This window comes from Papio anubis, chromosome 20, assembly GCF_008728515.1.
Source record: "Papio anubis isolate 15944 chromosome 20, Panubis1.0, whole genome shotgun sequence".
Classification (NCBI taxonomy): Eukaryota; Metazoa; Chordata; class Mammalia; order Primates; family Cercopithecidae; genus Papio; species Papio anubis.
Genome location: NC_044995.1, coordinates 5,945,858 through 5,962,385, shown reverse-complemented (window position 1 = coordinate 5,962,385; position 16,528 = coordinate 5,945,858). Strand labels below are relative to the sequence as shown.

At 52.9% G+C, this 16,528-nt stretch overlaps 1 protein-coding gene across 1 annotated transcript; it reads left to right on the top strand.

Moving 5' to 3' along the window:
• The first annotated feature begins 848 nt into the window (after window positions 1-848).
• CTU1 (cytosolic thiouridylase subunit 1) lies at window positions 849-12,070 on the top strand. Its single transcript, XM_003915991.5, has 3 exons — window positions 849-1,371; window positions 5,112-5,640; window positions 10,552-12,070. Exons 2-3 carry the CDS (start codon window positions 5,133-5,135, stop codon window positions 11,088-11,090), a joined length of 1,047 nt encoding a protein of 348 aa, XP_003916040.1. The 5' UTR covers window positions 849-1,371; window positions 5,112-5,132; the 3' UTR covers window positions 11,091-12,070.
• The last annotated feature ends 4,458 nt before the right edge of the window (window positions 12,071-16,528 follow it).

Sequence of the window (16,528 nt, the reverse complement as noted above, 5' to 3'; positions counted from 1 at the left end):
GGATCATCTGAGGTCAGGAGTTTGAGATCAGCCTGACCAACATGGTGAAACCCTGTCTCTATTAAAGGTACAAAAATTAGCCAGGCATGGTGGCACGTGCCTGTAATCCCAGCTACTTGGAAGGCTGAGGCAGGAGAATCACTTGAACCCAGGAGGCGGAGGTTGCAGTGAGCCAAGATCCTGCCACTGCACTCCAGCCTAGATGACAAGAGTGAAATTTCATCTTCAAAAAAAAAAAAAAAGACAGCAAAGGACCTGGTCATGCCGATGGAGGGGAGGGGACTAAGCAAGGAGGGCATGATGGGAGACATTGTTCAGGAAGTGAAGTTACAGCGTGGGTGAAAAGGGTGACATTTGCAGGAAGTGCTGCATCCCAAATGGGGTAAATGGGGGAAGAGAGACGCCATGCATAAGACCAGGATCAAGGGGTAGAAAGTAGGGGAGGCATCGAGACAGAGCTCAAAGCCTCAGTTTTTTTGAGGACTTAGGTTTGGGGACCCGGGTCTCAAGGATATCAGATATCTGAGTCCTTAGACTCCTTGTGCCCCGGCATTTGAGTCTCCGGGGACTTCAAGGCCCTTGGGCCTTGTGGGGAGGGTGGAGGCCTCCAGATCCCTGTGTCTCTAGGGTGCAGACGGTAGTCTCCAGGTCTACTGGTTCTCTCAGGTGCTTTGGTGCCAGGGGTCTGCGTATTTAACGCCCTTAGTCTCAAGGGCCTGAGTCTCTGAGCGTCTGGGCTCCTGGGTTAGGTGAGAAAGATCTTTGGATCCTTCTGTTTAGATGTTTAGAGTCTGGGTCTCCAGCACACGCATCACCACCGCCCACGCGTGCGCGCGGAGTTCCGCTCCAATCCTCGAAGTCTGTCTGCTCTGCGGATGCGCCATCTGCGCCTTTCACACTAGCGACCAACCCCTGCAGTTTCACCTTCAATTCCCACCCGCAACCCCGCCTCAAAGGACAGAAATCACAGGCCCTATAATCCCCTTAAAATCCTATAATAATCCCACAAAACCAGTTAATTAGAATACAACTACTTCGCCCATCCAGCAACCTGCTGGTGACAGCGCGCTGCCATGACAACAGTACACGCGGCTCCGCAGCTCCCTGCGCCCGCGCGCAGGAGGAGAAAGTCAACAGAGGGTAGTGTACTTTGGGAGCAGCGGAAAGAGCAATGCAAGTGTTTCTGGGAGTTGTAGGCCAAGCGGGATCCCGGAGCCGCAGGCGCATCCAGCGGCCCTGTTGCATGGGCTTCTGGGAGTTCTAGGCAAGAAAGCCCCAAGACCTCATGGGAGTGGTAGTCTCTGAGTCACTTCCGTGCCAGGCTTCCGCGTGGTGGGCAGTGTGGGCGTCCCAGCACTGAGTTCTGCCCGGGTGAGTACTTCCTCCTGCGGTGGGTCAGCATGTGGACCCCGGCTCTTTGTTGCGGTGCCGTGGGAGGGTTGGGGGTCTCTCCGAGCGTAAGACGCCTCTGATTTCCCAGGGCCTGTGTCCCTGAGGCCTTGTAGCCAGGATTCCCACTTTGGACGCTGCGGTCCGGCCTGTCTCTTACCGGGCCACCCCCTTCCCCAAGACAGGATAAGACCATCTGCTTGCCCCCGCCCCTATGCCACACATTATCTGTCCTTTTGATAAGGCTGCAATCCAGAGGCATCCCTAGGGTCCGCGGCCGCTCTTCTGGGAGCATTTATTATTCCCTGATCCTACAGATATTTACTGAGCACCGACCCTGCGCAAGGCAGCGGGGGAGAGGGCACCAGACCAACCCTGTCCCTGCCTTGAAGAAGCAGAGAGGCAGACCTGTCACTAGTGAAGCTAGTCAGGATCAGGGCCCGTATGGAGCTGCATACGTGCAGTTCTGGGGGCCCTGGTGGAGGCGCTCGACTCAGTGACTGGGGTCCATAAAGTCTTTGAGGGAAGACGCTTAACATGCATGTCAAACCTGACGTGTCCAAATGGAATTACTGGTCTTCTCCCCTCACAAAATGGCCCCACCATCCCTCCAGTGCTCAGACCAGAACCTCAAAGTTACCTTTCATCACTTTCTCTCATCATTGCCCCAGTCCCCAATCAGTCTTATACATGTCCTATGGGCTCCACCTTCAAAGTAGATCTGAAATTTCATTTCTTCCCACCTCTACTGCCACCACTTCTGTCTAGTGTGCTGACCTCCAGCCTTCTGTCCTTGTCCCTTACAACAGTCCTCACCACACAGCAGCCAAACGAATCCCACCTTTTTTTTAAATTTGAGACAAGGTCTCACTCTATCACCCAAGCTGGAGTGCAGTGGTGCAAATCATGGCTCACTGCAGCCTTGACCTCCTGGGCTCAAGTGATCCTCCTACTTTGGCCTCCTGAGTAGCTGGGACTACAGGCCTGCACCACCAGGAGCAGCTAATTTGTTTATTGTTTTTAGAGATGGGGTCTCGCTATGTTGCCCAGTCTAGGAATCCTTTTAAAATATGTCAGATCGTACCTCTTCCCTCTTCAAAAACCTCCCATGGCTCCCATCTCCTCCTGAATAAACCTAAAATTCCACATCATGGTCTATTAGGCTCTGCTCACTTGTGCAGCCTTGTCCCCTGCAAGGGTCTCCCTTCCTCAGGATGTGGACCCCCAGGACTGGGTGACTGTAGATTTAGGGGATGAGGAGAGATTAGTCCAGGGTGACATTATGTCCTGTCCTGCAGATGTGCTGGATGAAAAGTGGTGGCTGCTCTCAGAAGAGAGGGAACAGATGGGCAAGAACAGGTTTCTGCCTTTTGAGGAAGGTTGTCTGGGCACTTAGGGTCCGAACATCTGAAAGGTGATGCAGCCATGTGGAGGACCAGCCAGAGGGACATCTGAATATCATGATTCATAGGCGCTCACAAGAATGGAAAGAGGTTGGGCACAGTGGCTCACACCTGTAATCTCAGCACTTTGGGAGGCCAAGTCAGGTGGCTCACTTGAGGCCAGGACTTCAAGACCAGCCTAGCCAACATGGTGAAACCCCATCTCTACTAAAAATACAAAAAAAAAAAAAAAAAAAAAATTAGCCAGGCATGGTGATGCACGCCTGTAGTCCCAGCTACTCGGGAGGCTGAAGCAGGAGAAACACTTGACCCTGGGAGGCAGAGGTTGCAGTGAGCCGAGATAGTGCCACTGCACTCCAGCCTGGGTGACAGAACAAGACTCCATCTCAAAAAATAAAAATAAAAAAATTTAAATCTCAAAAAGAATGGAAAGAGATGGGTGCTAGGCAGGACCTAAGGACATGAAGAGGCCTCCCCAAAAGATAATTGAGCAGGAAATCCAGGAGCACAGAATGAATGAGTCAAAAGTGGGGGGAGGAAAGATTCCAAGCATTGCTGCTCAGCTGTGACAGATGTGCCTGATGGTCACTGCAGATGGGTCCTGAGGGCTGCTTCTTGGGCCCAGTGGCAGGGAAGAGTACTCAGGGCAGAGGGGAGAGCCAGTGCAAACATCTGGAGAGGAGCCTTCCTCAGGTGTCAGAGTAAACGCCATAAAGGCTGAAGGACAGGAGGTCAGAGAAACAAGGAATCAGACGTGTAGGGCCTCATCGGCCATTAGCAGTTATTATACTAAACTGAGATGGGATCCAGAGGAGGATGCTGAGAAGGTTCAGGGCACGATCCCACTGGCTGTTCTGTGAAGCAGTGTTTGTAGAGGAGGCAAGGCGGGAGTAGGAGACCTGTGAGGAGCCCCAGGCAACCGTCCAGGAGAGAGACAGACCAGACTAGGGTGCTGCTGTGGAGAAGGTCCTGTGTTTGGCTGTTTTGAAGTTACATTCAAACAGGATTTGCTAAATTTCCTTTAGGTACCTGGAGTTTGAAAAGGTGTGGACTTAGCCTTGCAATTTGGTGCCACCCACTGGGAGCATGACAAGTGTAGTGAGAGGAAGAGCAGTCCAGGGTCCTGGACCCCAAAGCTTCTGGCCTGAGCAGCTGGAAGGATGGAGCTGCCCTGTACTCCAGGAGAAGCCCGTTAGGTTAGAGGAATCAGGAATTTGGGTTTTGAGATGCCTATTAGACATCTGAGCCGCACTGGTCTCTGTCCTCATAGAAGTTAGAGATGGTAAATATATAGTCACATAAAATAATTCCACCCATTGTGGTAAATCCTAGAAGCAGCGTGACCTGCTCTGAATGGCAAGGAGGTGACTGCAGTAGTCCAGGCTGGAGGTGATGGTGGCTTGGGGAGGGGAACTGAGCCTGGAGAGTTTTTATGGGTTCACCAGGCAGGCAGGACCAAGATTTGACTGAAGGGTTGGAGTCTTGGCTGGGTGGGGAAGGATGAGGTAGGAAAGATAACAGATGAAGGTCAAAGATGGGCCGATCCATGTCTTAATGAGGCCACAGAAGCTTGTGGGGGATTCTGATACCAGAGCAGGGTTGAGTTCAATCTTGGAGGCCCACACATTCTCTCACCCTCAAAACGGGTGCAACCCCAGCTGGTCTCCCGAGAGGTGTGATCCAGGCTGCCTGTGTGTTCCCTGGAGAAGGTGATCACCCTGCCTTTCATAGGATGCAATCAGAACCCATTCCTGGAGAGCGCATCCCATCCTACAAAGCGAAATCAATTGGCCTTTCCTGTTTTCCACCTCCCCCTGAATACAGCTTCAGTCCCCTGGCCTCTCTCTGCCCTTACAGTTATAAACCCCTCACCTCCCAAGCGCTCTTAACAGCCCTGGTGGCCCAGGCCAATGATATCTACCTTGTCCTTCTGATCAGGGCTGTAACAAGGGTGGCCTCCCTGGAGGTTGTGACAAATGGTCCCTAATATACACCCTCATTCCTCTGGACAGGATACAACCTAATCCTGGGTATAACCTGCTCGTCGCTCCCTCTCTTTACCCATGAAGCCAGCTTAAGCTACTTCTCTTCGTGCATAATGGGTGCAATCCAAGAAGCCTTGCCTAAGGCAGCGGCTTTCTTACAGTAGGACCTGATTATAACCATTCTGTCCCCAGCGCTAGAAGAAGCTACCCCACTCCCGCACGCGTCTCCCTGGTCTATTCCGGGCAGAGGTGCAATCCAGCCAATCTCCCCGAAGGCAAGGACCCTGCAATCCGGAATTCACGTGTAACTCACCTCCTCTCTCTCCCTGTCTAGGAGAAGCCGACCCCTCCCGCAATGCCCGCCCCGCCGTGCGCCTCCTGCCATGCCTCACGCGCCGCCCTCCGCCGTCCGCGCTCGGGCCAAGCGCTGTGCGGTGCCTGCTTCTGCGCCGCCTTCGAGGCCGAGGTGCTGCACACGGTGCTCGCCGGCCGCCTGCTGCCGCCGGGCGCGGTGGTGGCGGTGGGCGCCTCGGGCGGCAAGGACTCCACCGTGCTGGCGCACGTGCTGCGCGCACTGACGCCGCGCCTGGGCATCTCACTGCAGCTCGTGGCCGTCGACGAGGGCATCGGTGGCTACCGGGACGCGGCGCTGGCGGCCGTGCGGCGCCAGGCGGCGCGTTGGGAGCTGCCGCTCACGGTCGTGGCCTACGAAGACCTCTTCGGGGGCTGGACGATGGACGCCGTGGCCCGCAGCACAGCCGGCTCCGGCCGCAGCCGCTCCTGCTGCACCTTCTGTGGAGTGCTGCGGCGCCGGGCGCTGGAGGAAGGGGCGCGCCGCGTGGGAGCCACGCACATCGTGACAGGTGAGTACAGGCGTGGCGCAGAGCGGCACTCTCGGAGGCAGTGGGGCGCATGCACGGGCGAGGAGGCGGGGCCTGGAAGGGGACTCAGGCGCATGCTCCAGATGCGGGCGAGGAGACCCTGGTGGCTTAACTGGAGGATCCCCATAAGGAGATGCGGAAGTGCGCATGCTCCAGTTTGGGGCTGGGGCCCTTTGAAGGTTCAAGATGCTGGGGAGAAAGAGGGGCCAGGCAGTGATCACAAAAGCTTTTGGGTCTTGGCCACCGTCTTGGTCTCCACAGATTGCCAAAGGGGTGGGAGGTGAAAGTCTCTGGATATTAGATCTCTGGTTCTTTACTTATTTTTAAGTGTTTCTAACATGCTTGATCTCTTACGGTTCACTTTTCAGAATCCAGCTGTGTCTCTAAAAAGTATCTCCATCTCTTAATTCCTTTTCTTGGTTGGCCTCTCCTCTTTGATACTTTTTTTTTTTTTTTTTTTTTTTTTGAGACAGTCTCGCTCCGTCTCCCTGGCTGGAGTGCAGTGGCGCGATCTCCGCTCACTGCAAGCTCCGCCTCCCGGGTTCACGCCATTCTCCTGGCTCAGCCTCCCGGGTAGCTGGAGCTACAGGTGCCTGCCACCATGCCCGGCTAATTTTTTGTATTTTTAGTAGAGATGCGGTTTCACCGTGTTAGCCAGGATGATCTCGATCTCCTGACCTCATGATCCACCCGCCTCGGCCTCCCAAACTTGTTTATTCTCTCTCTTTCATCCATTCCTTCAACAAACAGATGCTAAGTTTCTGCGATATGCCGGATCCCAACTGTGGCCATACCAAAGTTCTTAACCACTCTGTACTTCTGTTCACCCCATCCCTAAAACAGGACTATGAATGGTACCCAGCTCATAAACTTGTTATGACAATTAGATGAGTCAGTAGAAGTATAATGTTATCTATATTATAGTTATGTTACATAACCTGTATGATATAGTATAGATTACACATTTTATACATGCTATTATCATCATCGTTGTCGGGCTAGGGCTAAGAATACAGTTATGCACAAGTTTCTACCTTTGCATGGTTATTGGGTACAAGATTATAAACACTATACATGTTATTGACCGTGCATGGACATGTTATGGACTATGTGTACACACAGAGAATCCTATGGCATGGAAGGAGTGGGGTCAAGGAACTATTTTGAAATCTGAAGGCTCACGGTGAAGAGGTAAAGGGGGTAAGAATTGGGGAGCGGTTATTGGTCTGTGAAAAGCCAATCTGGGCTGCCCTAAGAAGTCTAGTGTGGCTGGAGCCCAGAAAGCAAGGGCAGGGGAGGCTGGAGAGGTGGAAGAGGTCAGGCCTTACCCTGTAGGCTGTGGTGGAACCAGTAAAAGTGACATGAAGAGAGCTTCACTTTGAAAAGCTCACCCATACCATGGTGAGGAACCTGGGTTGGAGGGGCAGGGACAAAGGCAAGGAGACCAGTCAGTGGGAAGCCAGCTGGTCATGGGGGTGAGAGATGATAGCTGGAGAGAATCAGCACACTCAAAGGATAGGAAGGCAAAAGTAGTTCTGAGTCTGTTGTCTGCCGCCGCGCTAGGGTCACTGGCTCTGGGGAAGGCTTACTGAGCTTCATTCACTGGTGTGGCCCTTTCCTTACTGAGTAACTTTGGAGAAATCCCTAGATCTCTGTGATTGAAAATGGGAAGAATAATCCTTTCCATATAAGAACAGGCAGTGTATGGAAAGAATGAAACGCTTGAGCTGGGCACAGTGGCTCACACCTGTAATCCCAGCACTTTGGGAGGCTGAGGCAGGCGGATCACAAGGTCAAGAGTTCGAGACCAGCCTGGCCAACATGGTGAAACCCCATCTCTACTAACACTACGAAATTTAGCCAAGCGTGGTGGCAGGTGCCTGTAATCCCAGCTACTTGGGAGGCTGAGGCAGGAGAATTGCTTGAACCCGGGAGGCGGAGGTTGCAGTGAGCTGAGATTGCACCACTGAGATTGCACTAGCCTGAGTGACAGAGCAAGAAAAAGAGAATGAGAGACTGTCTTGGGTTTTAAAGTTAATTTGATAGAATAATTGTACTTCTAAAAGTAATGAAGGCTTCCAGAAAAATCCCTAACTTGAAAGGTGATTTTTACCCTTTGTTTATATACTCCATTTTCAAAGGCATAGTATAATAATTGTTGTAATAATTATTACAAAATCGGGAGCTCTTAAGTGGGTTTGTCATGACAAGGTGTGGAGCAAATCCAGTCTCCCCTAGTTAATGTGGTTTACAACTTTAAATTAATAAACATTTACGCAGATGTCGTTTGCAAACATGCCTGATCTCAAGGTCACAGGGCTCGGCAGGTCTTTGGAAGGTAACCATTACTACAAACACAATTAGAGCCAAGTTCTTGGGGGATTTTTACCATATAGATCAGGGCCTCTCAACTTTGGCCCTATTGATATTTGGGGCCAGATAATTTGTCGTTAGGGAGCTGTCCTCTGCGTTATAGGATTTTAGCAGCATCCCTGACCTCTACCGACTAGATGCTATTTAATAGTAGTGTCCCACCCCCAACCTGACAACCAGAAATGTCTCCAGCCGTTGTCAAATGTCTCTGGGGGAGGGAAGGAGGGCGGAATCATCCTAGATTGAGAACCACTGATACAGACTCAAGTACAACTTGACAAGACACAGAACAAGTATAGCTTCAATTTCATGGTGACCAGTGTGTAAATATTTCTCACTGTTATTTCTTTTTTTTTTTAATTATTTTTTAATTTTTATTTATTTTTTCTCACTGTTATTTCTAAACAAAGATAACACAAAAACACTGCAGTGATTACAGGGGTGGTGGCTCATGCCAGTAATCCCAGCCACTTTGGGAGGCCGAGGCAGGTGGATCACTTGAGCTCAGGAGTTCAAGACCAGCCTGGCCAACATATGGAGAAACTGCATCTATACAGAAATACAAAAATTAGCTGGGCATAGTGGCACACATCTGTGGTCCCAGCTACTCTGGAGGCTGAAGAGTGGGGATCACTTAAGCCCTAGAGATGCAGGTTGCAGTGAGCTGAGATCATGTACTCCAGCCTGGGCACTAAAGCGACACCCTGTCTCAAACACAGACACACACACAATAAAACAAAATGAAAAAAAACATAAAAAACTACAGTCTGTGTTGTCAGAGGCTCTGTGTCAAGAATCATTTGTTTTCTCTGGCTGCTGTAACAAATTACTTCAAATTTCACAGCTTTAAACAACACAGATTTATTATCTTGCAGTTCTGGAAATCAGAAGTCTGGGAAGTCTCACCAGGCTAAAATCAAAATCTCAACAGTGCTGCGTTTCTCTTGGAGGCTCTGGGGCAAGGGGGTCCATTTTCTTGCCTTTTCCAGCTTCCAGAGGCTGCCCACATTCCTGGCTGGCCCCTTCCTCTATTTTCTTTTCTTTTCTTTTTTTCTTTTGAGAAAGAGTCTTGCTCTGGAGCCCAGGCTGGAGTGCAGTGGCACGATCTCGGCTCGCTGCAACCTCCGCCTCCCAGGTTCAAGAGATTCTCATGCCTCAGCCTCCTGAGTAGCTGGGGTTACAGGTGCCTGCCACTATACCCTGCTAATTTTTGTATTTTTGGTAGAGATGGGGGTTTCGCCATGTTGGCCAGGCTGGTCTTGAACTCCTGGCCTCAGGTGATTCTCCCTTGGCCTCTCAAAGTGCTGGGATTACAGGCATGAGCCACTGTGCCCAGCTCTTCCTCCGTTTTCAAAGCCAAGGATGATAGGTCTCCATCACTCTAAACTTACTTCTGCCCTCACACCCCCATATGCAGTAGGCGGGTGGCAGATGAGGTATCCCCAAGTTCCCCAGGGAGCTTGTATATGTTCCCCTCTCGATTCCTGCTGTGTGCACCTCCAGCCACCACCTGGCTACACCACAGTGCCCAGGGGTCTCCATGGCCCAGTCTCCCTCTCCCGGTCTCTGGGTCCTGGCTGTCCTATGGTGCCCAGAGGGGCGCCATAGCTCAGGCTCCCCCTCCCTATCTCTCTCTGGGTCCTGGCTGCCCACTATGTTCAAAGGTCTCCATGGTCCTATCTCTCCCTTTTCTGCCTCCCTCCTCCACTCTAAGGGTCTTTGGGATTCCCTTGAGCGCGCCTGGATAACGCACCAGACTGTCCCTGTTGTAAAGTCAGCTGATTAGCAGCCCCAATTCAACTTGCAACCGTAATTCCCCTTTGCCCTGCAACCAAACATACTAACAGGTTCCCAGAATTAGGCCATGGACTCCCTAGGCGGTGGGGGAGAGCGCAGCCTGCCTACCCCAGCAGCTCTCTTGAGAATCTTGGTTAAGTGCCTTAAACGCCATTCTGATTTTTGTGTACAGTTTGAATTGCGGTTTTAACTGAGGCTGATAAGGTTATTAGCAGCATAATGCACTTTTACTTCCTATATGAAAGGGCAACTAGCATAAGGTCCACTATGCAGTAGGCGGGTGGTACATGAGGGCACCCCCATGTTGCGCCAGGGGAGCTTATGTTTCTCTTTGATTTTTTTGTTGTGCCGACCTCCAGCCTGCACCTGGCTGCTTCACGGTTCCCGGGGGGGTCTCCATGGCTCGCTCTCCGCCTCCCCGTCTCTCTCTGGGTCCTGGTTGCCCACAGTGCCCCAGGGGTCTCCATGGCTCTCTCTCCCACTCCCTGTCTCTGGATCCTGACTGTCGCACGTTGTTCGGGGGTCTGTCTCCATGGCTTGCTCTCCCTCTCGCCGTCTCTCTCTGGGTCCTGGCGGCCACACTGTGCCCTGGGTCTCCGTGGGTCTCTCCTCCCAGTCTCTCTCTGGGTCCTGGTGGACCCTTGGTTCCCCGGGGGGGGGGGGGTCCCTGACCAGCAGCGCCCTCCGCGCCCCACCTCACCCGCTCCCGTCTCTCCCCACCAGGTCACAATGCCGACGACATGGCGGAGACCGTGCTCATGAACTTCCTGCGGGGCGACGCGGGGCGGCTGGCCCGGGGCGGGGGCCTGGGCTCTCCGGGCGAAGGGGGCGCCCTGCCGCGCTGCCGCCCGCTGCAGTTCGCCTCGCAGAAGGAGGTGGTGCTGTACGCGCACTTCCGCCGCCTCGACTACTTCTCCGAGGAGTGCGTCTACGCGCCCGAGGCCTTCCGTGGTCACGCCCGGGACCTGCTCAAGCGCCTGGAGGCGGCGCGGCCGTCGGCGGTGCTGGACCTCGTGCACTCGGCCGAGCGCCTGGCGCTGGCCCCGGCCGCGCGGCCCCCGCGCCCCGGCGCCTGCTCCCGCTGTGGGGCCCTGGCCAGTCGCGCGCTCTGCCAGGCCTGCGCACTCCTGGACGGCCTGAACCGCGGCCGGCCCCGCCTGGCCATCGGCAAGGGCCGCCGGGGGCTGGACGAGGAGGCGATGCCGGGGACACCCGGGGATCCGGCCCGGGCCCCCACCTCCAAGGCCGTCCCCACCTTCTAGCGACTTCGGGCCTCCCGCCGGGATCTGACCCCCCCCCCCGGGTGGGGGCTGCCTGTAAATGACACTGTGAATAAACCTGTTACCTTACCGGGCCTTCCATGTGGGGTTGGGAAGGAGATGGCGGCCTGTTGACCTGAAACCCTGAAGAAGCTAGGACCCCAGACTTTGGGGTCTCAGGGAGGACGGCTTTCGAGTTGGGCTTCTGGCTCTGAGGGAGGAGGGGGCTGGGGGACCATCCTGGGTCTGAGAGAGGAGAGGGCCAGGACTAGGCCTAGAAGAAGTGGTGCTAGGGACCCCAGGCATCATCTGTGGTTGAGGAAGGAGGACCTGGGATCGTGGACTCCTGGGTCTCAGGGAGGAGGGGACTGAACACCTTGTGATTCCTGAGCGAGTGGAGGTTGGTTGGGGCCTCCTGCCCAGTGCCTCTGCTGGTTCTGGGTGCGCTCAGGAGGGTCTTGACCTGATGTTTCCTGTTTGCCCACAGTGGGGTAAGCAGAGTGACATGACTTGATGGACACACGCCATTCACAGCCTCCATCACGATGCCTCCCTTCCAACGCTTCCTGTGCAGTGCACGCTGCACCTTCATTTCGTCTCCACCACGGCCTCACTGGCTGTAGCCTGAAGTGGTAAATGGCCCTAAGACACCCAGTCAGAAGGGGTCACACCGAGGGCTCCCTCCAAAGCTCTCGAGGATTGAAGATCGTGGAATTGGCCCTCCCCCACCCCACCCCTCCCGAATCTCTCCTGGTATCTCTGTCATGGTGAGGAGGGGCTGGATGGGTTCCCCAAACCTTGGACTCTGGAAGCAGGGTTGTGAGCCTGTCGGTGACTTAGCCTCTTTCATCTCCCATTTCTCCTCTGAAAATGGAGTCAGCCCCCTTGCCCCCCCCCCCCCGATCTCCCCGCATCAAGGCACCATTGGGAGGAAGCGGAAGATCAGAGAAGTTGAGGTGCTCAATAAATGGTGACCACTTGGACTTGGTCGTTCATGTTACTGTCTGCCCACCAGGGGGCGCTGGGCTTCAGGGTTGCTGTCCTGTAGGTACGGGGAGATTGTGAGAATCTCAAGCTTCCTAGGGAGATGGTGCTCTCAGTCCCACCTCCAGGACTTGTTGGGCTGGCTTCTTGTCAGAAATGCCCCTTCTTCCCATCGCTCTGCTCAGATCCTCCAGGGTTCTCCTGGAAGGCTTCTCAATTCTCTTCTCCTACCTCCCAACCCTGGGCTTGGTATTCTCCCAAACCCCTGCTTCTCAGTCCTGTCCTCACTGTGTGGCCACCCAGACTTGGGCTGGAGGGCAAGGATTCACTCAACACATGTGTATGAGCACATCCTTTGCATCAGGCACTCCTCTGGGTTCTAGGAACATGGCAGTGAGCAGGAGACAAGTCCCTGCCCTCATGAAGTTCAGTCTGGGGGAAATGGACAGTAAGCACATCAATATGTAATGTCAGATAGTGATGAATGCTACAAATAAAAAAAAAAATGATGAGAGACAGAAAGAGCTCGTAGCCATAGGGGTCAGGGAAGGAAGGGACTTAGAGGACGTGACATTATGCACAGACCTGCAGAAGCAAAAGAACGAAGCTTTGAGCCATTTGAGGGAAGAGCTTTCCTGGTGGAGGGAACTGCCAGTGCAAAAGCCCAGAGGTGGGAGTCAGCTTGCAAGTGCAGGGAACAGCAAGTCCAGTGTAGCGGGAACAGAGTGGGTGAGGAGGAGAATAGCAAGAGATGAAATGAGCCGGTAAGCAGGGATGGGCCATGCATGGTCTTCTGTTGGCAAGAAAGACTTGTGTTTTAAGAGTGATGGCAGGTCTTTGGAGGGCTTTGGTTCCAGCAGTGGGTCTGATTTCCATTTCCTAAAAGTTACTCCAACTGCTGTGAGGAGAATGAGCTGTAGGGGGTGCAAGATGATCGAGATCAATTGCATAGGATGACGCTTGTGTGCCAGTCCTGGTGCCAAGTGTGCCTACCTTCCTCATTAGCTCAGTGACATGAGGAATGGGTTTTCAGCAACAATGTTTTTTTAACTGGTACGTAGAAGGAAAAAGTTTATTTTTTATTTTTTAATATTATTTTATTTTTCCATAAGTTATTGGGGTACAGGTGGTATTTGGTTGCATGAATAAGTTCTTTAGTGGTGATTTATGAGATCCTGGTGCACCCATCACCCGAGCAGTATACACTGCACTGTATTTGTTGTCTTTTATCCCTCGTCCCCCTCCCACTCTTCCCCCCAAATCCCCAAAGTCCACTGTATCATTCTTATGCCTTTGCATCCTCATAGCTTAGCTCCCACATATCAGTGAGAACATAGGATGTTTGGCTTTCCATTCCTGAGTTACTTCACTTAGAATAATAGTCTCCAATCTCATCCTGGTCATTGCAAATGCTGTTAATTCATTCCTTTGTATGGCCGAGTAGTATTCCATCGTATGTATATACCACAGTTTCTTTATCCACTCATTGATTGATGGGCATTTGGGTTGGTTCCTTCAGCACCAATTTTATGAAGGATGAACTTACAACCCAGAGAGGTAAAGTAAGTTGCCCGGGGCCACACTGCAGCAAATCAGCAAAGGAGCTGGGGCTCTGGACACTTTGGCTGGGCTGCCTGCTGGAAGCCAGGGGACCTAGGTTCCTATTGCTGATGTGCCAGGGATTTACCATGTGGCTTTGGGCAAGGGACCGCTTCCCTTCTGTTCGTCGGAGTTTCTCCCCCTGCATGGGGGGGGGGGGTGGGCAGTGGGTTAGATTTCTTTTGTGGTTTAAGGCACTCTCCAATTGAAAATGCAAACCGTGTGTATAATTTAAAATCTTCTCATAGCCGTATTTTTAGAGAAGGGACACAAGTGACATTTAAATAAATTTATTTGACCCACTTATACAAAAATTATAATTTTAATATATAATCAGTATGTTAAAACTTAAGTGAGTTTTGTTTTGTTTTGTTTTGTTTGAGATGGAGTCTGGCTCTGTCGCCCAGGCTGGAGTGCAGTGGCCTAATCTTCGTGTAATCTCGGCAAGCTCCGCCTCCCGAGTTCACGCCGTTCTCCTCCCTCAGCCTCCCGAGTAGCTGGGACTACAGGCATCCGCCACCACACCCAGTTAATTTTTTGTATTTTTAGTAGAGATGGGGTTTCACCGTGTTAGCCAGGATGGTCTCCATCTCCTGACCTTGTGATCCACCCACCTCGGCCTCCCAAAGTGCTGGGATTACAGGCTTGAGCCACCATGCCCAGCCGCGAGATGTTTTATACATGTTTTTTCATATAGAGTGTTCGAAATTCAGTGTGTATGTTACACTTCCAACCCATCTCAATCCAGACTCCCCACAGTTCAGCCGCCACATGGGACTCGTGGGCGCCCCACTGGACTGCGCAGGTTTGCAATGTGCTTCTTAGACCCAGACTGCCTGAGTTCAGAGTCAAGCTCTGCCCGGCGAACTGTGTGACCTTGAGCAGTACAGTTGACCTCGGCTGTACAGTGTGGGGAGGAATGGTACTTCTGCCCTGTGGTTATTGTTAATGAATACATACCAGTGCTTAGAAGAGCGCCTGGCATTTAGTGAGTGCTTGCCATCCCTCTTAGCCTGGGCTTGCAGCCTTGCTTATGGGTTACTCTGAAGAGCTGGGGTACTGGATGCGGTGGCTAACACCTGAAATCCCAGCACTTTGAGAGCTGAAGCAGGCAGATCACTTGAGGTCAGGAGTTCGAGGTGGAACCCTGCCTTTACTAAAAATACAAAAAAATACAAAAAATTAGCCAGGCGGGCTGGCGGGTGCCTGTAATCCCAGTCACCCAGGAGGCTGAGGCTTGAGCCCTGGAAGCGGAGGTTGCAGTGAACCGTGATCTGGAGATCTGGCCACTGCACTCCAGCCTGGGCGACAGAGCCAGGCTCCGTCTCAAAAAATAAAACAAAACAAAACAAAACAAAATAAAATAAAAATAGTCAGGCGCAGTGGCTCACGCCTGTAATCCCAGCACTTTGGGAGCCCCAGGCGGGAGAATCATGAGGTCAGGAGATTGAGACCATCCTGGCTAACACGCTGAAACCCCGTCTTTACTAAAAATACAAAAAAATTAGCTGGCGTGGTGGTGGGCGCCTGTAGTCCCAGCTACTCCGGAGGCTGAGGGAGGAGAATGGCGTGAACCCGGGAGGTGGAGCTTGCAGTGAGCCGAGATGGCGCCACTGCACTCCAGCCTGGGCGACAGCAAGACTCCGTCTCTAAATAAATAAATAAATAGATAGATAAATAAATAGATACATGAAAATAAAAATGCTGGGGGAAGGTGTTCTTTTCATCTCTGGCCACAAGAGGTCGCTGTGACCTCACCTGTGCAGCCTGTGGTCATTGACAGCAAAGCCAGGTCTCCCCTTCCCCTGCCCAGACTGGGAGCTCAGGTGTCTCCGGCCACCTGTCTGTTGGTCTCTGAGCCAGTCCTCAAGGGTGAGAGACACAGGCTGGCAGAGATCTTAAGGCCCCGTATAAACACCGGACACTCCTTGACCTCAAGACCCCTGTGTCGTCCACTCAACAAATACTTTTTGAGCATGTGATTTGTGACAGCAGCGAACAGACCAAAACCATGCCCTGAAGGGAGAGACCAAAAAAAAAAAAAAACAACAACCCAGAAAAATAAGTCAAATATGTGGTATGTTAGATGGTGAGAATGACTTCTATTTAAGTAGGAGGGACAGGGGAGGCTTCAAGGAGGAGATATTCAGGGAAAGGTGTAGGGTGAGGCAGAGAGCACGGGGGTGGGGGGTCTCGGGGGAAAGTGCTCCTGGCAGGAAACAGCAAGTGCAAACTCTGAGAGTGAGGGAAAAAGCAGGGGGGCAGGTGGAGGAGAGAGGTGGGAGGGAGAGGCGACTTTGGCCTGGCCTTTGGTTCTGAGCGATGCAGAAGCCATGGAGGATATTTGGGCAAAGGAGGGATACGGATCACCCCTTTATTCACGCAGCAAACATTTCCTGACACCTCCTTGGAGCTGGCGGGCCCTGTGCAGGGCGGTGGGGCAATGCAGCTGAGTCAGCCCTGGTCCCTGCCCTCAATGGGCTCCCTGTCTGGCAGCAGAGGCGGGCAGGGACACTGGCAAGTCAAGACCCAGAGGGATACGTGCCACGGTGGGGCTTAGGAGGAACACAGGGGAGGCCCAAGGTGGGGCTTCTAACTCAGCGTGGTGCGTCATGGAATGCTTCCTGAAAGAGGTAATGCTTAAACCGGGAGCTGGAGATGAGTAAGAATGAGCACAGGAAAGGGCGAGATGGGGACAAACGTGCAAGGCAGAGAGAACGGCAGGCACGGAGGCCTGCAGGCATGGGAGCCCCGAGTCCCTGCAAGGCTTTGCCGCTCCTCCTCGTGCAGGGTGGTGGAGGGGGTGGCCAGCCCTCCATAAAGCACTGGAATTCTTCTGGCCGGGATGGGGCCCTGGG

Bases quoted from the DNA above. Each gene is read 5' to 3' on its own strand.
- CTU1 (XM_003915991.5), top strand. From the start codon at position 5,133: ATGCCCGCCCCGCCGTGCGCCTCCTGCCATGCCTCACGCGCCGCCCTC. The intron at 5,641-10,551 runs GTGAGTACAGGC...TCTCCCCACCAG, and splicing joins AGCCACGCACATCGTGACAG to GTCACAATGCCGACGACATG.